At 38.6% G+C, this 25613-nt stretch overlaps 5 protein-coding genes across 17 annotated transcripts in view; 1 reads left to right on the top strand and 4 right to left on the bottom strand.

Moving 5' to 3' along the window:
- Nucleotides 1-25613, top strand: part of LOC134223873 (flotillin-2) — a 619172-nt gene that overhangs the window by 508563 nt on the left and 84996 nt on the right. The gene's annotated exons all lie outside the window — the stretch shown is intronic.
- Nucleotides 1-25613, bottom strand: part of LOC134223869 (glucose dehydrogenase [FAD, quinone]) — a 36250-nt gene that overhangs the window by 4835 nt on the left and 5802 nt on the right. For 2 of the 5 annotated variants that reach the window (XM_062703084.1, XM_062703080.1), the window contains exon 2: nucleotides 16457-16781. In XM_062703084.1, the coding sequence (XP_062559068.1) occupies nucleotides 16457-16747 (291 nt within the window). In that variant the 5' untranslated portion in view covers nucleotides 16748-16781. Of the gene's footprint in view, nucleotides 1-12994; nucleotides 14631-14692; nucleotides 16326-16456; nucleotides 16782-16857; nucleotides 17013-25613 lie in introns of those variants that run through there. The other 3 variants (XR_009982756.1, XM_062703082.1, XM_062703081.1) reach the window with 3 other exon arrangements.
- Nucleotides 67-2108, bottom strand: LOC134223872 (glucose dehydrogenase [FAD, quinone]-like). The gene has a single exon (XM_062703087.1). The coding sequence runs from the start codon at nucleotides 2106-2108 to the stop codon at nucleotides 561-563; it is 1548 nt and encodes a 515-aa protein (XP_062559071.1). The 3' UTR covers nucleotides 67-560.
- On the bottom strand, nucleotides 2444-7167 carry LOC134223871 (glucose dehydrogenase [FAD, quinone]-like). The gene has a single exon (XM_062703086.1). It carries the CDS (start codon nucleotides 4003-4005, stop codon nucleotides 2455-2457), a length of 1551 nt encoding a protein of 516 aa, XP_062559070.1. The 5' UTR covers nucleotides 4006-7167; the 3' UTR covers nucleotides 2444-2454.
- On the bottom strand, nucleotides 10208-12891 carry LOC134223870 (glucose dehydrogenase [FAD, quinone]-like). The gene has a single exon (XM_062703085.1). The coding sequence runs from the start codon at nucleotides 12842-12844 to the stop codon at nucleotides 11294-11296; it is 1551 nt and encodes a 516-aa protein (XP_062559069.1). The 5' UTR covers nucleotides 12845-12891; the 3' UTR covers nucleotides 10208-11293.

Genomic DNA, 25613 nt, shown 5'->3' with positions numbered 1-25613 from the left:
GGGCTTAAACTACTCTTCAAGAGTGATGAACAGGTTTAATTACCAACAACCAGGAATAAATTGAACACGGGTACAAAACATTTGGGACAGCACAAAGCTTTTTGATATACAGATTTTACAAAAAGTTAAAAATTACGTTGTATTCGTTTTGTGTTAGTTTTTTGTCGAACTACATTTGAAGTTAATAGTTTACCTCTACAATACGCAAATCAATTTTCTTTTGTATTTATTTCAATGATATAATTGAGTCTTTGTTGATATTACCTTGAACAGTAATGTCTAGTCAATAATCATTCTGACAGTTTAAGTGCTACAGTTATGCTATTTAAATGTGATATTCATTCCAATAAGATACGAATTAAAATTTATAGATTTATTTTTCTTGTCCAAATACAGTATTAGTATTTAGCTGTCTAAATTTAACCTTGATCTTTTAAGAAATAAATTACTTAGTAGAATAAATATATAAAATAGAAAGAGACCAACGTTGTATACTTTATTTATTACATAGTTACATATATACACAGTGAACCAAACGATTTCAAGTAACTTTCCCTCCATTACAAATAAGTTTTCTTTATGATATCTGATGCCTTCTCGGCTATCATTACAGTAGGAGCATTCGTATTGCCACTGGTAACGGTTGGCATTACGCTGGCATCTACGATTCGCAATCTTTCGATCCCATAGACTTTCAAATCCGGGTCGACCACCGCTTCTGGATCGCTCCATGGTCCCATTTTAGCGGTACCAACGGGATGGTATAAAGTTGTGCTCATGTGTTGTATGTAGCAGTCCCAGAAGTCATCCGAATCGTACTCCCAAGTTTTACATTCCGGGATATCAATATTCAACAAACGGGCTTGAACTCTTCCGAAAGCTGCCGTGTTGAATAAATGCTGTTGAATTCGGATGCCTTCACGAATGGTGATTAAATCCTCTCTATTGCTAAAGTAACCGGTAGTAATCGATGGGTGATGGAACGGGTTCGATGACTTAATCCGAATACGACCACGCGATTTGGGATCGATGTTCGTCACCCAAGTAGCACTGATGTCTTGCTTTCGAATTAGTTCCCTAATCGAATTCAACACATTGTTATTGAACCCCATTCCGGAAAAAAAATCTAAAGTATCAAAATCTTCTCTAGGGATGAAAAGATACATAAATTGTGTATTCGGGAATTGGGCTTTGCTATCCTTCGTGTTCACAAATCCCATGATATCGCACAATCTATCGTCGATGTATGCGCTTCTGTTACGTAAAGTGTAGTCAAATAGTTTTACAAGAGTTTCACGTCTGATTTCTGTTATATCAGTGAGGGGTTTTCCTATACCAAAAAGTACCGGCACGAACACGTGATCTTGAAGGTTCTTACCAACATCTAGTTCAACTCGCACTGGTATGCCAAATGGTTCTAGGTCTTCTTGTCTGCCTATTCCCGATAACATTAATATATGAGGAGTATTAACTGTACCTGCAGACAAAATAACCTCTTTTGATGCTATTGCCCTCAAAATGTACTGATTATTTATAATCATATTTACACCTCTCACTACAGTTCCGGATTCAAAATAGAGAGACGTTACGAATGCGTTTTTTATGATGTGTAAATTTTTCCGATTTTGTATGGGATTTAGAAAACCTTTTGCAGTACTGCAACGCGTAGCCCCTTCAACAGTTCGCTGGGCCCTTCCATATCCAATATGCTCTTCTCCGTTAAAATCTAACAGTTGCTTAAATCCTGCCTCCATTGACGCCTGCTTAAGTATATCGTTGAACACGGTCGGCTCGCCATAGTACTCTACGCTCTGATATCCCCCTACACCATGATATTTTCCACCGTAACTACCGATAACCTCTAGATTTCCGTTGTCCTCGGATTTGATGAAGTATTTCAAAACATCATTCCAACCCCAACCAGGGTTACCCAAACGCTCCCACTCATCGTAATCATCTCGGTTACCACGAATGTACATCATTCCATTTAGAGCACTGGAGCCGCCCAGCATTTTCCCTCTTGGCCAGTATGTGCCACTAACGGTGCTGAGACCTGAATCGTTTGCCGGTTCTGTTGTGTACTTCCAATCGACGTCAGTTCTAACCATACTATTCTGTAATACGACAATCTACAACGAGCAATATTGATTGAATGAGTTGTTTTTTACATTTATCACAAATTTGTGCTTTGATTTGAATCCTCCACAATACCACAATCCATCGGTGCGTGTCCTTTATAATCATTTGTTCTCTGTGAAAGTGCAGATTTCACCCTTAATGCTGATTTGAGAAAAAATTCCATGATTTCATGATTTTGATGTTTTCTATATTTTTGTTTGTTTCGTTTGATAAAGTTTCATTATTTGTACATACAAATATGGTAAGGTGTAACCGCAATACTAGCGTGTGTGATGTATCTGCAGCAAATATGTAATTATTATAGATTCCATACTATTAGCTGTACTGATTTTTAACTATATCAGAACCTTTCTCGGCAATCATAATGGTCGGCGCATTGGTATTTCCACTAGTTACCGTCGGCATAATGCTGGCATCAATCACTCGTAAACGGTCGATTCCGTAGACTCTTAATTGCGAATCAACAACAGCCTCCGGATCATTCCATGGTCCCATTTTGACTGTGCCGCTTGGGTGATAAATAGCAGTGCTCATATGTCTGATATAACATTCCCAGAAATCATCCGAATTATACTCCCATACGTCACACTCAGTAATGTCTATTCTCAACAAATTCGTGTCGAAGGTTTCGAAGATTTCCGTGTTAAACAGGTTTTGTTGTATTCGAATACCCTCCCGAATCACATCCAAATCATCAGGGTTTTGAAAGTACCCTGTTTCAATTTTCGGATGGTCGTACGGATTAGATGTTTTGAGCTGGAGTCGCCCACGTGATTTTGGATCAATGGCAACTATCCAAACTACGGCTATGTCACGATCTTGAATGTACTTCCTGATTGAATCCAGTACATTTTTCTGATATCCCATCCCTGCGTAATATTGCACAGAATCACCATCCATTTTTGGGATGAACATGTTGATAAATTGCACATCTGGAAACATCGCCCTACTATTTTTCGTGTTTGCGAATCCCATAACATCATCAATTCTGTTGAGGTAGATAAACGTATCTCTATTGCGTATAGTGAAATCAAGCAATCTCACTAACACTTCTTCCCTGATCTCTGTAATGTTGGTGATCGATTTACCAATTCCAAAAAATAATGGTACAAACACGTGGTCTTGTAAATTTCCTCCGACGTTTAGATCCGACCTCACAGGTATATCCAGTGATGTCAAATCATTACGTCTGCCTATGCCAGATAACATCAATAACTGAGGAGTGTTGATTGCACCTGCAGACAAAATAACTTCCTTGGATGCCATAGCCCTCAACGGATACAGATTATCAACAATCATATCAACCCCTCGTACTACATTTTCTGATTCATAATGTAATGACACTACGAAGGCATTCTTAATAATGTGCAAATTTTTTCGATTTTTAATGGAATTCAAAAATGCCTTCGCGGTGCTACAGCGTACAGCTCCTTCTGCAGTGAACTGCACCCTACCGTAGCCAATATGCTCCTCTCCGTTCAGATCTATCAACTGCTTATGACCAGCCTCGATCGTAGCTTGTTTGAGTATTTCATTGAACACGTTCATTCCTTCATAATTTTCAACACTCAGGTATCCTCCAACTCCGTGATATTTTCCTCCATAACTTCCAACAGTTTCCGGATCTTGGTTGTCTTCCGATTTGATGAAATATTTTAAAACATCATTCCAGCCCCAACCAGCGTTGCCAAGCTGTTCCCATTCATCGTAATCGTTTTGGTTTCCTCGCACGTACATCATACCATTAATTGCACTGGATCCACCAAGCATTTTTCCTCTTGGCCAATAAGTTCCGTTCACTATACTAAGGCTCGAATCATTCGCACGCTCCGCTCTATATTGCCAATCAACTTCAGTCCGTATCATGGTGGAATGTAATTCGACAATCTAGAACAAGCTAATATTGTTTAAATGGATTGTCTCTTATGAAACTTGAATAATTTGTGTTTTGAAAATTGTGCTTCATTGTCTTCCGTTGAAATATTCCATTAAATTGTGTGCTTCCCTAGTGAAGATTCGTGCTTAATGTCTATTTCGATGATTTTTGTTCAATCGTGCATTTTTTTTAATTCCTTTGCTCGTGCTTTTTATCACCTTACATTTTACATCGGTCTCCTATTTTTAATGCAATGATACAACAAATGCATTTTTGATAATTATGTGATAAGTTTTTGCATTTTTCTTAAAATTCAAGAATGTCTCAGCACTACGTATTTCTCCTTCCATAGTAAGCTACACTCTACCGTATTCAATATATTCCTTCCTGTTGGTTTCGGATGGCTGTTCTGTGTGTCTTGAATGAGTATTCTTTAACAGAATACATTTATTCCACCCATAATTATTCAACGCACAAATCGTTCCCATTCATTGTAATCGTTTTTGCTTCCTCGCATGATGTACGATGCTGCTGAGTCTTACTATGTACTATATGGAAAATGATACTGAAAACGAGAAATCCACTTTCTACCGGAGGGAATCGAACCAACACCTCCCAGAACGCAAGAATAGAGTATTACTTTCTGAGCTAATGAACTACCAAAGAAGAGCAGTATCTTCTGCAGCCGAAGCTCAGTACGGCCCGCCTTTCAGTGAATCGTTATCTGCCACAAATGCCTCAGATTCATCCACCGCGAATGAACCTGAAAAGGGGGCCGATGGTACTCGAAGGAAGCAACATGAAACTCTAGAGGAATTCGAAAGTTGTAAGGATAAAATACGGTGCGCTAGAAGTAGGATGTTTTGACATGACACTTTGGATCCAACATCTCCGGGAACGAAAAGCAAGAAAATATCAAGAAACTGATGACAAAGAAATGTGTGACATCCCGTGCAGAAGCCATTAACACTACTCCAACTGAGATAAGTTTTACTTACACGAACGACCAAGCCTCGAAAAAAGTCGGAACGCTATTTTCAAATCACTATATCTCAGCCGTTAGTGCACCGATTCGAACAATTTTGGGACTCACAAATTTTTCCGTCCTGTAAGATTTGTCTGAGATGTTGAGACCAAAAATGACCTCTGGAGACCTCAAAACGTCAGAGCTAGTTGTGATTTTCATACAAATTGCGTGGTTGGTGCTAACCAAGATATTTTAGAATCCGTAAGATGTAGAAAGTTTCCGTCTTCTACAAATTTGTTCAAGAGGTCAAGATGAAGCTGCCACAGATCATATTATTTCAGAACTCATCCGCTTGGCGGCGCTAGTGTATATGGAAATACTCGATAGGTTGGATATTGTGGAATCCGTAAGGTTTAGAAAGCTGCCGTCTTCTACAAATTTGTTCTAGATGTCAAAACGAAACTGTTGCTGATCATATTATTTCGGAACTCATCCGCTTGGCGGCGCTATGGGAATACTCCTTGGGTTAGATATTGTGGAATCCGTAAATTTTGGAAAGTTGCCGTCTTCTACAAATTTGTTCAAGAGGTCAAAACGAAACTGTCGCAGATCATATTATTTCGGAACTTATCCGCTTGACGGAGCTAGTGTATATGAGAATACTTGTTTGCTTAGCTATTGTGGATTCCATAAGATGTAGAAAGTTGTAGTTTTCCACAAATTTGTTCAAGAGCACAAAACGAAACTGCTGCAGATCACATTATTTTAAAACTCACCCGCTTGGCAGCGCTAATGTATATAAAAATACTCGTTGGGTTATATATTGTGGAATCCGTAAATTTTAGAAAGTTGCTGACTTCTTCAGAATGTTTTAGGGGTCAAAACCATATGATTATGGATCATATTATTTCGAAACTCATCTGCTCGACGACGCTAGTGTTATTGTGAAAATTTGATCGGTTGAAAGTTAAAATCATACCCATCTTATTACCATAGGCGTAACTAGAGTCTCGGTCTAGGGGGGGCCATGGCACCAGCTGGTGGGATGTAATTTTCAAAGGCGATTTAAAGCATTGTGCGCATGGATTGCAATAGAAATTGTTTGACTAAGTTTATCGCTCATTCGTCCTATAACTAATATAAAAAATCGCGAATAATACAATTGATTTCCAATGATGCTGTGATTGCTTCAAAACGCTGTGTCTGTGTCAACTTGTCTTCTCCATGTTACTAAATGTGGATAAGTGTGTAATCTAAGATTCAAGAATCTTCTTCGAATTATCTATAAATGTAATTCGATATGAGTATATTTCTGAAAGTTTTCAAGCATTTCCATGTTTACTTAATGCATAAAGATCTCGATTTTTTTGAAACTTGAAATTGTTGAAACTCTTTAGATGTGGAATAAATTCCACGAAATTTTGTCATAATCAATAATGAATCCTAAAGTGTTTTTTATGAGTCATAAATTCCATGAGACTTGAGAAGCAACCAAATCGATCTGAATTGTGCTGCAAAAGAAATGTTTTCTGATACGAACTGGTTTCTAAATCTATTTTTTTTATCCTTAAAAATAAATTCTAACTAAAGCAGGCACAAAAGAGTTTTCCGATGATCCTTATGAAATCGCCAAAAAAATAAATGGAACAAGATCTTTCGAGGATTATAAAAATATTTCTTTAATGCAATCTCTATTGTGAGTGCGAAGGTTGCCTAAGTTTTGTCCTAATACTTTCAATGGAATGCGTAGTTGATTTTTCTGTCATTCTAAAAAAGATTCTTAAGTTTTATAATTTTATATCTTTCTGTGCCAGAATTATATAGCCGGATTTCACGGCAAATGAGCCTTCCAAATAAATAATAGATTTAAAAAAAAAATTATATAGCGAGAGCAAAAAGCTCCATAGGAATTTGATCAACTGTTTTGCGGCATACCTTGCGATTAACTCGATGATTTTCGAAAGAATAGTCGTTCGAAATTTCATTGACCGGATTTGTGTACATGTGCTGATGTAGGGTGGGTGTACCAATTGTCGCCATACATAACTACAACTATTTTTAAAAAAATAAGTAAAAGACATGTGGGTGAACTTTATATATCAAGCGAAAGGTTTTACTTCCCGCTCCTTAGAACAGCTGTGAAAACCACAATGAAATTTGTTATAATTCTCAAAATTGATTAATCCATAATAGGAACGCATGCACCAGTTGTGGCACTATTCTTAATTTTGGTTCCTTATTTGGTAAATCCCATTGTTTTCTTATGGGACTGGCCAAATAGGAACCACTAGTGCGACAACTGGTGCAAAGGACGTCAAAAATTAGGCAAAATCAATTTTTACAATTATGCTTTGCTTGTTTTGGAGGAAATCAAAGATGTTATCGTATCATATGAATATGCTTTATCGATATGAACTTGGTTTGTGGTGATTTGATTGGCCATTTTGCATATAAAGCACTAGTGCGACAACTGGCGCTATAGCCAAAACTGGTACATCTAGCCTAGTTGCTTCAGTCTTTTTTGAAGCGGATGGCAGTTTAATAGAACAGAAATATTTATATCTTAATACAATTATGTATTTATGTTTCTGCGACCAGGATACTAGTCAACAAATGCAGAACAAATTTATTATTTTAAGCTAGCAACTGAATTAGAAGCGGCATTGATTTTAGCTTAAAAATCGAGAAAATGTTCCCGGGGGTCCAACTTAAATATTTCGATGCTTTGCTGAACAAATGGTCATAGATGTGATAACGCAACAAAAAATATGTTTATAGAATTCATAATCAAAATTAAGAAATATGTAGGAAATATGTAAATGAAATAAAAACTGACTAAGTTGGAATTACTTTTCAAAATTTTCTGGGGGGGGCCACAAGTAGGTCTGGAGGGGGCCAGGACCCCCCGCCCCCCCCCTTATTTACGCCAATGCTTATTACTCTGGAGCAGTGTTGGTAAAAACTCAAAATCTCAAAACTCATGGATGATTCAAATCAAGCGTGAGTTGAAACGCACCCAACTCAGCACCTAAAAACTCATGGATGAGTTGAATCATCCATTTGAATCATTGTAGGTTTTCTTTTGTTCTCCTTCGTTAAAAACAATGAATTGACGTTTGTCGCATAAAATATTAGACACTATTTTATGTATAAGCAATAAATTGCCCCCAATTTGATTTCAAATGCTTTTTTAAACCAAAATGATTTTTTGGCAGATGAGTGAAATGATGCGTTTTGCCATGAAAAATTCAAGCGTGATGCATTTCTTTAAAATCGCAGACGATTTCGGTCGCACGGGAGCGCTCGTTGAATGAGATTTATGAGTGATTTTACCAACACTGCTCTGGAGTACATGTTTATTATATGGGATTACTTGTTAGATCATAGCATCTCAAAGTTGGGAGGTCGCGACCCCCTTATATAAGATTTACACAGGCTGGGAGGTCGCGACCCACCACTTTGGGTAACTGTGTTTTAGATGATAAGTTCCTCCGGAAAGTTTACCCCGGAAGTTCCTCCGGAAAGTTTCTCTGGAAATTCCTCCGGGATGTTCCTTCGGGAAGTTCCTCCGGGCAGTTGCTCCGGAAGTGCCTCCGGTAGTTCCTCCGGGATTTTCCTTCGGAAGTTCCTCGGAAAGTTCCACCGGGAAGTTCCTCCGGAAGTTTCTCCGGGAAGTTCCTCCGGAAGTTCTTTGGGAAGTTCCTTGGGAAGTTCCTCTGGAAGCTCCTCCGGAAGTTTCTCCGGGAAGTTCCCCCGGGAAGCTCCTCCGAGAAGGTCCTCTGAGGTGTTTCTCCAGAAGGTGTCTCCAGAAGTTTCTCCGGGAATTTCCTCTGGCAGTTCCTCGGGAAGTACCTCAGGCAAGTTCCCCCTGGAAGTTTCTCAAACCTTCGGAAGTTCCTCCGGGAAATTCCTCCTCGGCGCATAGGCACATCGAACGATCTGGTATCTAAACGATATACTATCTCTAGACAATCGTGGAGATGCAGAGATATACTCGGTATCTATTTGCAACGAGAGTCGGACTAGAAATCCTTTCCTTCTCATATGATATTAAGAACGTGGCTAGCGCCTTTATTGACATAAAATATTTGATATTGTGTTTCCTCTAGCTATAGCCGGCATTATGCTACTATCAATGATTCGTGATCTCTCAACCCCATAGGCTTTTAAATCCGAGTCGAACACAGCTTCCGGATCACTCCATGGACCCAATTTTGCTGTGCTACACACATGATGAGTTCTATAACTCATGTGCCTTAAGTAACATTTCCAAAATCAATAATCATCCAAGTTATGTTCTCGTTTGTCATAATCTGAAATGACATTTTTAAGCATATTTGAACCGTTTGTTTGAGAAACTGCATATGTGACATTTTTGGTCAAAATGAGATTTTCATATATTCTGAATCCTCGTCCAAAAATACGTATTCTGGCAAAATATAGGAAAAAAATTGTTCGGAAATGTATGAAGAATTTTTCGTTTGTTTGGGAAACTATATATGTACACGCACATTGAAGAGCAATTATAAAGTAATGCTTGCAGTTTTCAAACTGGAAGTGTCTCAGGATGTTGAGTTTTGCCAAAAACTATTGATCTGTATCAAAGAATTCAAAAGATTCCCTGTCAATTCGTTCAAAAAACAGTTTTTTGTTGTTTTCTCGGAATTGTGAAAAATGGATATATGCAGTTTCTTAAACAAATGATTCATTTGTTTTATAATTTCTAAATATCTTTGTCATAAATAACTTTTGTTACATTCGAATGCCATCACGAAGCACAATAAGATCAACTGTGTTGCTTAACAGGCCCGTTGTAATCGATGGTTGATGCTACTGGCCAGCAAACCTAATGCAAAGCTGCCCTCGAGATTTTGAATCTATGTTGCACGCAAAAAAAAAGCGTTCCCGAATTCGTGAACCAGCAAAAATACACCGTGATTTAATTCATGGATTCGGGAACACCAGTCACGTTTTCTAGAAAGTTCCAGAAAACGTGACTGTATTCCCGAATCCGTTACTGTTGTTCCCGAAAAAATACACCGTGAACTCGTTAGTTCACGAATTCATGAATGCTTTTTTTGCAAAATATTGCCACATCCTTTTCTTGAATATGTTTATTGAGAGCAGCACATATTACTTGTATCCTATATTCGAGTAAGGTTTCACGGAATCAGTTTCCCCTTTTGGAATAAAACTGTTGACAAACTGTAGGGGAAGATCACCCAGCGCCTTATTTTAGAAGGCTTGAATCAACAGTATTAAAATCAATCGAATGCATTCTGATTATAGTGAGATGGCCAATATTAGTCATACATCAAATAACGATCATAATTTGTTAGATATATAATGTATCTATGGTATAAAATCAATTCCTGTATCCGGTAGCTGTACCCCGGGTTCGGACAATGAGTTCCAATACCAGATAACATCAATAATTGTGGGGGATTGATTGCACCTGTAGACACAAGAACTTCCTCTGATGCTATTGCCCTTGAAGAATGTTGACTACCAACTATCATATTAACTCCGCGTACTACAATTCCAGATTCGTAATGTAATGACACAACAAATGCATTCTTAGTAATATGCAAATTTGTTCGATTTTAAATTTGATTAAAAAATGCCTTCACAGTACTGACACGCCGTTAAGGGTTTCCAACACGTTTCCATTTTTTGTAATCTGCCTGGTTACCTCGAATGTACATCATTGAGTTGATTGAACTGGATCCACCCAACATTTTACCAGTCGACCATCCACTAGACTGAGGCCCGATTCATTAGCACGCTCCGTACTGTTTTGCCAATCGACTTTAATTCGAATCATGTTAGATTGCAAACCGACAATCTACAATCTCTCAAAGAATATAGTACTTATTCTGTTTCAATTTAGTTCATTTCATTTATTTAGTTTACATCTAAACATAAAACACTGAATCAACAATTTGACGCCACAATACACGGTTCGAGGCCGCATCTCTCCATCCTCGGATACGCCCTACGCTCACCAAGTCGTTTTGCACCTGGTCTGCCCATCTCGCTCGCTGCGCTCCACGCCGTCTCGTACCTGCCAGATCGGAAGCGAACACCATCTCTGCAGGGTTGCTGTCCGGCATTCTTGCAACATGTCCTGCCCATCGTACCCTTCCGGCTTTAGCTACCTTCTGGATACTGGGTTCGCCGTAGAGCTCATGGTTCAGTTTCAATTTAGTATTGTAATTGAAAATAGCTTAAGCCATCATGATTTGTGACTAAAATTAAATTAGTACGTGCCCCCTATCCGATGTGTTGAAGATTCAAAACATAATAGAACGTTATATAATTGTGTCCTCTTTCACCATATCAGCTCCCTTTTCAGCAATCATTATCGTTGGTGCCGTTAGCCCTCCACTTACGATTCTCGGCATGATACTAGCGTCAAGTATTCGCAAATTGGCAACTTGTTTCACCTTCAATCTTGAGTCTACCACCGCCTCCGGATCATCATCAGGCCCCATTTTAGTGGTTCCAGCAGGATGATACATGCTAACAGAGACATGCCTGATATAGCACTCCCAGTACTCATCAGTGGCATACTGAATAAACTGACAAGCGGGAATATTCAATCGGTGAAGTTGTGCTCCGCTATTGCGAAATGAGTTGGTAGTCAGCATTTGCTGGTGAATCTTGATCGCACGGACCAGGGTTTTCAGATCTTCATATTCGTTGAAGTATGCTGCTTTTATAGCAGGATCTTGGTATGGATCAGCGGTGACCAACTTTATTACACCTCTTGATTGGGGATTGAGAACGCAAATCATTGCCATAACTACATCTGCTTCCTGTTCTATCCGCTGTATTGATTTTACAACCTGGTGATTGTATCCCATCTTGCGCAGCATTGAATATGAAGTGAATCCGCCTTTTTTGAACGGCTGATACACCACTTGTGCATCCGCGAATGAACCTGAAGCGTTATGCGTGTTTAGATTCAATGTGAGGCCAGCCATGTGATGACTCGTCAAAGGCTGGCTACGATTCTTCAGTGCAAAATCGAAAAGATTCAGCACTTTTTCTAAATTGTAATAGATATCGCTTTGGGACAGTTTGCTGAATTTGTAAAAAAGTGGAATGGCCACATGGTCCTGTAAATTGTACCCAACGTTCAAGTTAGCTCGAAGGCTTATGTTGAATGGTGCCAAATCAACTTTTCGACCGATTCCTGATAGCAACAATAATTTAGGAGTGTTCACTGCACCTGCTGATATAACTATTTCCTTCCTAGCCATTGCTCGTAAGCTGTGCTTGTTTCTTAATATGAAGTTAACACCTCGAGCAACGTTGTCACCAGTAAATGATATTGATGTAACAAAAGCATGTTTCATTACGTGTAGATTTTTCCGGTGTCTAATTGTACTAAGGAAGGCCTTTGCTGAACTGCAACGAGTACGATTTTCCACCATGAATTGAGCCCATCCTATACCTAAATTCTTCGCTATACTCAAATCATTTATATTTTCAAATCCTAGCTCATTGGCTGCTGTCATTACTATTCTATTAAGCGGATCTAATGATTCATAGTTATCGACGAATAAGAAGCCTTTTGTACCATGTAGTTTACTCGACTGCCAAGCATTGTTGTTTTCTGATTTTTTAAAATATTTAATCACATCTTTCCAACTCCATCCGACGTTTCCTAGCTGCTCCCAGTTATCATAATCCCGACGATTTCCACGTTCATACTTCATTGTACCAATCGTTCCTGATCCTCCAAGAACGAGACCCCTTGGCCAGCTAGCTCCGGCTACACTACTCAAACTATGACGTCGAGAACGTAAAGCTTTATATTCCCAATCGATATTTGTGCCGCGTAGCTCGTAGACCATATCTACAAACTAAAAATGTCAACAAGTTAATTATCCTTCCACTTATTTTCTCGTTAGGTGCCAAGTGTTAATGTGCCATATTTTAATTTCCAAGGCCATAGTTAGTGAAGTGTACCACACAGCATACGAACCCATTTTTATTGTGCTCATACTGTTTTACTTTATTTGACAACACATATAGAATATTCTATAACTCGTCATGGTGTGACGTTATCATCATCCCATTATCTTCTTTAATCATATCTGCAGCTTTTTCTCCAATCATCATCGTCGGTGCATTGGTATTTCCACTTATCACAGCAGGCATTATACTGGCATCCGCTACTCGAAGCCCCCGAACGCCTCGAACTCGCAGTCTAGGATCGACAACAGCATTTCTATCCGAATCTGGTCCCATCTTGGCGGTACCAGCCGGGTGGTAAAGTGTGGTGGCCATGTGTCGAATGTAACATTCCCAGTATTCATCAGTGTCGTAAACTTTAGTAGCGCAGCCTGGAACATCTACCCTGACAGCCTCAGGTTCTACACATGACATAGCGAGTGATGCCATGATTTTCTGCTGAATACGTATACCTCCAATCATGGAGTTTACGTCGTCCTTATGGTACAGGTAGCCTGGATCTATGCGCGGCTTATCAAAAGGGTTTATTGAGCGGAGTTTCACCTTTCCCCATGACTTTGGGTTCAGTAATACTACATAGATTCCTATCAAATCCGCTTGCTCTTCTGCAGCAAGCAATGAGTTGACCACCGAATCTTCATAACCGATAAGAGAAATAATCTGCTTCGTCCTTCCAGACATTTTCCGTCCCATAAAGTAGTGATATTGAATATCCGGGAATGGGTCGGAGGCATTCGCTGTATTAACAAATCCTGTCAAACCGGATAGGCCGTGGTTTGACAACGGTCCAGATCGTGTCATTAAAAACTCCAACAGATGGTCAACAAACTCTGATTTCAAATCGAACGGTGTTGCAGATGCTGCATGGACCTTGTAGTAGATCGGAACTACATTGTGGTCTTGAAGATTTTTACCCACATTCAAATCGGAAATTGTCGAAATGTTCATTTTTCGAAGATCTTTCTCGGGACCTATTCCAGAAAGTAACAAAAGTTGGGGTGTGTTGATGGCGCCACCCGATAATATAACTTCTTTTCTAACATTCACTTGTAATTCATTCTTCTCTCCGATCAAAAATTTGACACCTTTGATTTTTTTGTCAGGATCAAATAGCACTTGTGTTACATGTGCATGCTTAATAATGTGCAAATTCGAACGATCCTTCACTGATGATAAAAACGCCTTCGCAGGGCTACACCGTGTTCCATTCACGATAGTACCTTGCAGGCGATTGAACCCTATATGAATATCGGCATTCATGTCCAGCACTTCCGGATATCCAGCTTCGGTTGCAGCCTTTATCACCAGATCAACCAAAAGATCTTCAGTATGAAAAGACTCCACATTTAAATAACCTCCTTTTGCATGGAACTTTCCTCCATTGGAATTGATAATCGAAGGGTTCACATTGTTTTCGGATTTCTTGAAGTATGTTAGCACATCGGACCATCCCCAACCTGTATTCCCCAGCTGCTCCCATTGATCGTAGTCACGCCTGTTTCCTCTAATATATACCATAACGTTGATTCCACCTGAACCCCCAAGTAGTTTCCCTCTTGGCCAAAAACACCCCTTGGGCATACTCTTGCAGGCACGGTCAGAACGCTCAGTCGTGTATGCCCAATCATAAGTAGAATTTTGTAGATAGAAGAAAAGCGGAACCAACTGAAAGACAATAAATCATATCAATGTTGATAGAAGATAAATTGAACTATAATAAATTATACCTCGGAACTCGAAACTACAACGAAAATGCACACAAACTTTTACACGTTGTTATCTTTTTGAGGTGCTTGGTTAGAACTCGACATGTGATGAACCAAACGAAAGCCAATCCAATTTGATGAGATCAGCTCCCTTCTCCCCAATCATTATGGCAGGGGCATTTGTATTTCCGCTAACTAAGCTAGGCATAATACTGGCATCAACCACCCGTAAACCGTCGATGCCTCGCACTTTGAGTTGAGGATCTACAACAGCTCGTCGGTCATTCGCAGGACCCATTCGGGAAGTTCCAACGGGATGATAAATCGTAGTCGAAAAGAAGCTTACGTAACACGCCATGTATTCATCCGATTCTCTTGAATACTCGTCGCATTCCGGTAGCACGAACTGTATTTCTGTTGCATTCAGAGCTCTCAGTGGTTTAGTTTTAAGAAACTTACGTTGGAGCTTAAGCCCATTGACCAACAGTTTTACATCATCCTTGTGTTTCAAGTAATTTGCAAAAATTCTAACTTTCTCGAATGGATTTCCGCTCTTGAGTTCGATACGTCCTTTTGACTTGGGATTGAGTAGCGTTATCCAAGCCACAGCTATGTCATTTGTGCCACAAACTTCCTTCAACACATATTCTATATCTTGTCGATAGTTCATTAGCTTTAAGAACTGAGGCAAGCGATATTTGTCACCTTTTTCGAAGAAAAGGTAGTGGAACTGAATATTCGGATATTCGCTGTCCCGTGACCCGATATTTACAAATAAACTGATATGAGTACCACCGTTACCAGCGAAAGAACCGGATTGTTGAAAAAGGTATTTCAAATAGTCTTCTTTTAGATCATTTCTTCTTTTCCCAGGTTTCAAAGCAATGAAGTGTGCAACGATAACATGATCTTGCAGATTTCTTCCAACCGGCAAATCGACGATTGTTTGCACTCCATGACGCTTCAAGTGATTTGTTGGTCCTATACCGGACAGCATCATAATTTGTGGGGTATTTACTGCTCCTGCAGATAAAATAATTTCCTTTTTTGATTTGACGCTCAAAAGTTTTGAATTCCTAAGTTTGAACTGTATTTCAGTAGCTGATAACTTGTCTAGTTTGATCTTAACAACATGAGCATATTTTATCACGTGCAAATTCGGCCGATTCACTGGACTCAAGAAAGTTTTCGCAGTGCTTTGTCTTTTACCATTATATAAGGTACCTTGTAACTCGACCATTCCAATGTAGTTGTTTTCATTAACATCTTTCAATTTCTTAAAACCTAGTTCAGCCGCAGCATCACTAAACACCACTGTGAACTCACTTTCATTATTAAAGCTTCCAATTTTCAATTCACCATCGAGCGAATGGTACTCATTATTTCCAAAAAGATGATTGCTTTCGAATTTCTTGAAATATTCTAAAACGTCCTGCCAGCTCCAACCGACGCATCCACTTTCAGCCCAATTATTGTAGTCCCGCTTATTGCCTCTAACATACAGCATAAAGTTCATCGAGCTGCACCCACCCAACATCTTAGCCCGAGGCCAATAGCTGCCATTAGGCATTGCTCTGCTAGCTCTCTCGGACACTTCGGCATAATATTCCCAATCCTTGGGCGTCTTTTGGGTATGCAGAAAAAGCCCCGGGACCTACCCGAATATGATATCAAATTCCACCACCACATAATGCAACGTACCAAGTTAGTGATGACAGCAATGAAACATAGAAATTGTTAGTTCTTGAAAATTTTCAGTGCATTGAAGACAAAACAAATAGTTACCTCTGATTCAATAGGGGGATCTCCTCCAGCTTCCAGTAAAAGAATCTTCCAGTCTGGGTTCTCAGATAGTCTGTTCGCCACAACGGATCCTGCCGATCCCGCTCCCACAATTATGAAATCATACTCTTGAAGACCTTCGTTCAGCGCTGTCGGGCCATAATCCTTGGGCCACATGTCTGGCGGGGAAATGCTACACTGGGCTGCCATTATCGTTTGGATCAGCATGGCAAACAGCTGATTCGCTGGCCCAAGGCTTTGGGCTGCGCACTGGCTGTTGAGCAGTGCCTCCATGTTGGAGAAAGAGTTGAGTGAAGCTCTTCAAGACCTGAAATGGGAAGGGAAAATTATTAGCCTCCTGCGTAGGATATGGAAATAATATTGTCGCTGGGAGGGTCGTCCACCTTGTTCGAATTCTGCTTTCACTCTGGAAGATGTAGTTGATTTGAGGGATAATTTATAGAACAGAATGTGTACCCCGCGGATGGTGCTATTTGCCTTCTGATAGCAATTGCCGCTGGCATACGTTCGTCACCTTTTGTTGTGGTTTGTGTTTAATGATAGCACCACAAATTTGTTTCAGTCTGCTCTGGCAAAACTTCATACATTTTGAAATATCAATCTATACTAAATGTTTGTTTTGTGCGAACTAAAGAGCCCAGCGATAATGTCTGCCTAACAAATCAATGCACACTAACACTTAATATAACAGCGGGTGCTTATCAATTCAAGTAAGGGAATCCAGTTCTTTACAACTCAATTGCCAACAAATATTTGAAGATGCCGGAGAGTGAAGTACTGAACTTGAATAATATACGTAAAGGTTTACTGTTCCTTCACATAATCGGCGAACACTGGATTTTTTTTTGAAATTTTGCCTTTTGACACAAAATCTATTTAGAAGCTTGGCATATTTTCCTCATTTACACTGAAGACGGTTTTTACGCGAGGGATACGTTCCACGTAAATCAAAACTGCGTAAAAATTGTTGCGTAAATTACGACCTGCATAAAATACAACCTCAGTGTATTTAATTAATTAATTGTTTATTCGTCTTATGGATCGATTCTAAGTTTCTTTATCCTAGATTTGAAACAATACTTGGACACATTAAAATCAAACAAATTACAAACATTATTAAAAGCTCTCAGGCAAGAGCTAAAGGGATTATTGTATCCGTACGTTGTTTGGTGGGTTGGGACAGCGAGTAAATCAGCGTGACGCAGGCTATAGCTAGGTATGCTCAACTGTACATCCACGAGCAAGTCCGGACAGTCTATGTTACTATTGATGATGTCATACACTACAAGTCTTCTGAAGTTGAGACGTTTAGTTGAGAGTAGTTCCAGGTCGATTAGCTGACATCGGGCTCTATAGTCAGGTAAGTGCATTGGATCGTTCCACGGTAGGTGCCAAAGTGCAAAACGGATGAACTGCTTTTGAACTCGTTCAATGCGAATCACTTGGGTCGTATGGTACGGCGTCCAAATAGGGGCAGCATATTCTAAAATACTCCTCACTAGTGCACAATACAGAGTTTTCAAGGTGTAAACATCGGTGAAATGCGCTGCTTTCCTACGAAGAAATCCAAAAACTGCGAGTGCCTTCGCCGTTATTGCAGACATATGTTCGTTGAACCACAATTTAGAGCCAATTGTAACGCCCAAGGCACGAATCGACGAAACACACTCTAGTGCAGCATCGGAAAAAGTATAGCTGTACATTATTGGGGATATGATTCGGTAGAAGGTGATTACTTTACATTTCGCCACATTCACGCTCATTCCGTTTTCATCGCACCACGGCGGAGTACGTCAATCTCAGATTGTAGAGCAACACAATCAAGCAAAGAGTGAATTACTCTGAAAATTTTGAGGTCGTCAGCGTACAGAAGCTTTACAGAGGTAAGGCCGTTGGTCAAGTCATTGATATACACGATAAACAGTAAAGGTCCCAGCACGCTGCCCTGGGGCACACCCGATGTAATGCTGAGAGTCCTAGACCGTGAGGCATCAACACGAACGAAAGCCTTTCTGCCAGTCCCAATAGTAATTGAAATGTAAAAAAAATTAAAAAATTTGTGATTTTTTTCTTTAGCAAGAGAGGGGCGCCCAAAACAGATTTCATCAAGGGCGCCGGGAATGCACGCTACGGCTCTGGGTCTGCTATAATTTATAATGGGGTACCAAAACAAATTTACTCTGTACACAAAATTCATTACACAGTAACAGCCTCGATATTTTGTATTACTTTATCATTTTGTATTCACCATTATTTGTATTCATACTGGAAAGAACAATATAGTCGATGTAATCGCACCGAATATATTTTTTAATGATCGCTTCTTACTTACTTTTTTTTGTTTATTTACAGGTATGACAACATCATTCCACATTCTCAATTGACGGGATCTATGACGCCTCATCCCATTCCCGGAAAGGTAAACATTTCACACATCAATCAGTCTGTGTATAAAATGTGCATAAAACGGTCCGTTGGAAGGGGTTTCACCCTTTGTACTTGTGTATGTCAATTACTTAATTTGCTGCTCCAGCTGTTGATATAGGTTGTAAAGTTTATTGATATGTCATATCTGTTGTACAAACTTTAACCGTATGGTAGCATGTATCAACTTTTGTGCCTCTGTGCTTGAGCTTATCTTGTGAAACAGATTGTCATTTCCTCCAGTCTTATTTGCTAATGAACTTTCGAATGCAGAAAGCATCCAAAAACTTGGGGAGTACCGTAAAAGTGGGATTAAATGATCAGCGGATTGGAGTTGAGTATGATGCCATATGATGTTCACCTGGAAATGTTCACCATCGACGACAGTAGATCAAAAAAAAAAAATCTTTCGCTATGGTATGGTGGGGGAGTTCTTGTAGCAGTTTCAACTAAATTCAATTCTGATAATCTTACGACCACAAAATTTAAATAATAGATTGGTAAAAGAACAGATAGTCTATGAGACACATATTGTTGCTCTAGCATGTAATAAACATACCGTTGCGTCCGAAGACTCATAGTGTCATATATACGAATCGATTTAGTTCGACAAATTGAGGTGAAGAGTCCTGCCCATTGTTTCCTATTGAATTTAGTCTTGATCGGACTATGGACTAGAAAGTTGTGGCCAAAATATAATGTTTCCCAGAAAAGTCTCGATTCTTTTTAGCACTCATCGTTAGTCGATTTTCTCGCACCAAGCTGCTTTTGATGGGGATTTTGCGATTAATACGAATAAACGTAAATAATGGAAACTATCCGAATATAGCTTCTTACCTCTGCATCTTGACACAGTAAGCAATTGCATTTGAATCATTTGTTTGAGAAACTGTATATCATATATCCATTTTACACAATTCCGAGAAAACGACAATACCGTCGTGCGAGGTTTCTTTTGACAAACCGGGGGCTACTTTGGACATTTTGAAACAAGATTTACAGCGTGAATTTCTATCAAATGGCCATTATCAACATTCGGATGTCTTGCTGATAGTTGAATTGCAACTTTCTGTTACAAATTTGATATTTTTTCAATTTAATTTTCCTAGAAAATCAAAAATCCAAAGTAGCCCCGGAGTCAAAAGAAGCCCCGCACGACGGTATACTGTTTTTGAACAAATGGGTATCAAACCTTTCGTTTTCTTCGATAGAAGTCAATCGTTTTTGGCAAAATTCAACGTTCTAGGGCACTTTCAGTTCGAAAATGGCAATCAGTGGTCTATTAAAGCTTTTCATAGTTTTTTTTCAACTGTGTTTTTTTTGTAATTTAAAAATTAAGTTCAACGCTGTGCTTCTTAAAGTATGTGTACATATGTAGTTTCTCAAACAAACAAAACAAAATTCATACATTTCCGAACACAAAAAAAGTCGTGTTTTTTGTCAGAATACGCATTTTTGAGCAAGGATTCAGAATATATAAAAGTCTATAATTAAAATTTTGGTCAAAAATGAACTCAACTATGAAGTTTAATTTTCAAAAGATAATTAAGATAAATACCAAATTGATCGGACCGTATATTTTTTACTATGTTTAAGGGACGTTCGCTTAGGAGAGTTATTGGTGTAACTAGTTGCAAGAGGATGTGTTTTTTTTTCAGCATGAGCTGTTCTAAATACTGCGAGTGCTAGAAATAAAGCTTGGCAGCGAGTTGCAAACTATTTTAATGATAAATAGGAACCTGCCTATGAACAATTTTGAACCCATGTTCAACAAACTATTTTACTTTTTACGCGACACAGAGAATGCATTACTTGAAACCTGACCTTATCTAGTTCAGAAAAATGAAGTCATGTAACTGCAGCTCGTTTGTTGGTTTTCTATTGAGCAATTCTCTGTGAAATCGAAGGTCGATTTATATTTGTATTTTTTGATTTCCCTGAAATTTTGAATATACAGGGGTTAGACAAAAAGGTTGAGATAGGCAAAATTTTTGCGAAATTCAAATAAGCATAACTTTGCGTAAAATAATCCGATTTCGATTAAACTGGGACCATCGGACGCGGACACTCTTCTAGTATTCTATCCTCTTCTGAAACCTTAGTTTGGCCTTTGACCACCGGAGATGTTCCGGGTTTCTCGAGGGTGTGTTAAAAATGCATTTTTTCTTCTGCTTGTCATTTTATGTGACGTTTACTTTCATCATGTTTTATGCTTTCTCCAGAAACTAGAATTAATATGCCGTTCAATGCTGACTGCAGATTGAAAATCCGTCAGATATACGCAGAAATATGGCCATTTTCGTGAAAATGGTTCGGGATTGGCCATACACCCTGAACAGATGTCACTTTGACAGAGCACCCGGAACCTGTTACAAATTGGCTAAAGAGTCTTACAGACCTTAAAATGTATCTTTATTATAGATTCTATATTCATCGTCTTGGAAAAACATGAAATTTTACACTCATGTATGCATGGTTCCAGATGGTTACAAAACCGGTCCCTCCTCGAAGGTCCCTGGAATCTGCTGTGTGGCTGTGGACACTATCATCCTGGAAATGATTCTGTTATCATCGTCTTGCAGAGCCATGAAGTTAGATACCCATATTCGCATTATTCCCATATGTTACCATTTCATCATGTTTCCGGAACCGTTTTTACGGAAATGGCCATATCTCTGCGTATTTTCAATGGATTCTCGATCTATAGCCAGCAATGGTCGGCATATTAGTTTTAGTTTCTGGAGAAAGCATAAAAAATGTCGAAAGTAAACTTCACATAAAATGATAAGTTGGTTAGGTTTATTGTGTTTTGTTCCTCCTAAAGTTGTTTTTTAGTAGCCACGCAAAATTTGAACAACTTCTCCCGAAAATGACCAAATGCTATCATTTTTTCACAGCAAAAATGATGAGATAAAAATGCCAACACTCCACCACAATTTCAGGATTTTTGGATTTTGAGTTGTTGCCTCAATTTGAGGAGACTTGATCCCTCATTAGTTATCCATATATAATATGATATAAAAATCTTGTCTAACAAATTCGAGAAAATATAATTTGTTCTCAATTTTTTTGTAATTGGACAGATGTAATGAAGGGTTTGCTGTAAAAATTATTTATTGAGTAGATGCTATATAAAATAGCCCTGTTTGTCTGTCCGGTGACCAGCCAACCACAAGCAGCACGCGGGGAAATTCTCACAAAAATAAAATATTTGACACTTCAATTCTTTTTGTCACCTTTGTCACACAAAACCAGTGACAACCTTAGACAACCAGACACAGCATTTGATGGAAAAAATCACAGACAACGGAGGTTGAAAATTTTGATTTTTTTTTAATGCATGAATTAATGAACCGTTTATATTGAAACAATTAATTATTAATATCTTTATTAATGAGGTTTTCGGCCCTGGACTGGTTCACCTCGTAGAGTATTGAAACAAAAAAAAAACACTTGCCACGGGCGCTACTGCGTCCACTAATAAACTAGTATTATAGAAAGGAGATCAAGTCTCCCCAATTTTGAAGATTGCATGCGGTGTCGAATTCCATAGCAAAAATCGTTCATGAATACGCACAGCAAGTCGAAAAATCTGCGGAAGGGGGGAAAAATTTAAAAGTTCAGAGAGCATGGTTCTCATTACAAGCAGGAGGTCGAGCGTTCAATCCCAGGCTCGTTGTACATGAAGCTTTTTTTTCTGTTTCGTTGTCTACCAAAACGATCCGTACTGTTGTTCCTGTCGCACTAAAAATTACAAAAACTTCCGTGGCACCAGTGACAAATCGTATATTTCTCTGCATCTTTCTAAAGTAGGTGTTCAGCTAATCCAATGATCGTAATTTTCACTCATTCTCAAGAGAAGAAAATGCTCATTCACGCAGATTTTCGCCGATAAATCATTTTCGGGAAAGACAAACAGGTGTTATGAGTGGTAACCATATTTCACTCACTTCCAGTGGAGTAAAACTTTGATTGGTTTTGACTGATATTGAGTAAAATTTTTCGTGGGGTTAAAAGAGAGAGCAATACAATTTTACTTAGTCACTGAGTAGACAAAAGTTAGCGTGTACGATTTTCGTTTCTCTTCTGAGTTTGTTCTAAGAGAAAAGAGTAGTAAGCAAAAGATGTTTTTCGCCACAAATTATTCTTTTTCGACTTAAAAACGCTTGATTTCGTCTCATTTAACTGGAATTGGAACTCACTATTTGGTCACTTTTTCTGCAACTGAAAGTCACTATTTGGTCCCTTTTTTCGTAAGCTTTGGTCACTAAAGTCACTTTTTTGAGTGGCTTTGTAGCGACCCTAAACGCTATGCAATAATCATCATTTTTCTTCTATTTTTAAAGTATGTCATATAAACGAACAAAAGGAAAGATTGAACAGGTTGGAACCTGTCCATTTATGTTAATCAAATAGCAACCGCTGTTGAAAATAAACAACGGATATTTAAGTATAAGCAAAACTTGGCGAATAAGCTGGCCTAGAAATAGTAGCTGGCTCAATTGTTAAATAATTGTTTATTTAGAGAGTACGAATGCTCTCGGAGCAGAATGTCACATGAGAGTAAATGTAGGTAGCATGCAACATTCTGCAACATTATTGAAAATGAGAGAAAAATTGTAAACAAAAAAATTGTAGCCAGTAGTTATAAATAACGTTTTTGTAAATAAAGGAGAGGGACGGATTTTGGACTTGGAGTAAGCAAGTCACATCAGAATTGTTCAAGTGTTTTATTTTTCAAATTGTGATGACTGTTTTCCAGAAAACTAACCGCTCGAGCTCGCGCAGCTTTGGTCGCTACCAGCCCTGATATGCCCAATTATTATACAGTTTCTGTAAGGTTCTTATGCAGAACTGTTTTAAAAACTACCATCCGCTGGTTGGGTGTAGAGACAATAAAATTTAAATCAGCATCAATTATTAATTAAACTGTTCCAAAAAACTCCAGTACTCCTCAAAATATTGTAAGGTGATTCAAGTATGACGTCTACTACTTTCCAAAGTTTTTCATTCCTCCTTTCCCCTCTGTTACTATTTTTGGTATACCTAATGTATACACTGTCACAAAATGTTAGACCCCCTGCCCCTTAAATTTTAGACGTTATTGTTGAATGACCCCTAGTGTTGAAATCAAAAGATAGATTTGAAAAATACAAAATCGGTTGAAGTTTTCAAGAAAATTCACTGTTAGGACTTATCAATTGTATCTCCTGGCTGTATTTCTTAATTCATGTAATCCCAAAGAAGTCGCCCAGGAACACACTTCACTTCTTCTTCTTCTTCTTCTTCTTCTTCTTCTTCTTCTTCTTCTTCTTCTTCTTCTTCTTCTTCTTCTTCTTCTTCTTCTTCTTCTTCTTCTTCTTCTTCTTCTTCTTCTTCTTCTTCTTCTTCTTCTTATTGGCATTACATCCCCACACTGGGACAGAGTCGCCTCGCAGCCCTAGCAGCACGCAAGTTCGGCAAAGGTTATTGCAACTGATATGTGACTTGATTTGGTCACACTCAAGTTGCTGCAACCATTTTTGTCTGACTTGTGCTGATTGGGAGCTTAGTGTTCATTAAGCACTTCTACAGTTATTACCTGCGAGGTTTCTAAGCCAGGTTACCATTTTTGTATTCGTATATCATGAGGCTAACACGATGATACTTTTATGCCCAGAGAAGTCGAGACAATTTCCAATCCGAAAATTGCCTAGACCGGCACCGGGAATCGAACCCAGCCACCCTCAGCATGGTCTTGCTTTATAGCCGCGCGTCATACCGCACGGCTAAGGAGGGCACACACACTTTACATTTGGATCAAAATAAAACATGATTTGTTCGTGGTAATTTCTTAACGAAGGATAGTTTTGGAAAGTACTTAAATCGATGCGCTATTTTATTTTTTCCAGAATAAAAAGTACAAAAACTCATTTAAATATATTATCCTGTCTGTTTTTAAATGGTTGTGGGTTTATTTTGGTTCAGTTATATGTATTTGACAATCGGATTAACTAGAGAAACATTTCGCGGGGGTTTATTATAAATTAAAAATGAAAAGGATGAATCACCCATTTGCTGCGAAATCCTTATAAATGCCCAAGTTATGCGACATTTAAGCGCTATCGATAAAAATGAACCGTTGGTAAAATTTTCGCCATTTGTTTTTTTTTTGCAATCACTCCTTCAACTTTCAGCTGGTCATCTTAGGGTCATCAGCTACCACCTCTTTCCTAATATTAATTCTAGTTTGGAATGATTTTTGTCACGGTAATTTGTACTAGATATCACCTTTGTTTTCACTCTTTTCATAAAATGATTCAGATAATCACAAGTTTGACAGAACCAATTAAACTTATTGAACCAAAATATCGGGGTTCAGTGACACTGTACTGCAGATGTTAAATTGTTCTCGGGTTCCAGCAACAAACCACGTAGGGTACACTGACAATGTACTGGAGCCGTCAAGTTGCTCACGGGTTGGTTGCACCATGTGTTCATGTTTATAAGAACTTTCAGCGAGAGCCCGATAAGATAAAAAAAATAGATTCATCCAACTAGTATTGCGGATACCATGAAAGGTTCAATCATTTGATAATTTTGATTTTAAACATTGAGAATTAGATCCTATCACTAGCTTTTCGAGTTTTGCTTTTACTTTCATTGTGTAATATTCTAATCTTTCCAGCATAATATGAAAGTTTTACAAACATTAAATAAGTACCATGCCAACTGA

Source organism: Armigeres subalbatus, chromosome 3, assembly GCF_024139115.2.
Source record: "Armigeres subalbatus isolate Guangzhou_Male chromosome 3, GZ_Asu_2, whole genome shotgun sequence".
Classification (NCBI taxonomy): Eukaryota; Metazoa; Arthropoda; class Insecta; order Diptera; family Culicidae; genus Armigeres; species Armigeres subalbatus.
This window is presented reverse-complemented; position numbering and strand designations above follow the sequence as displayed.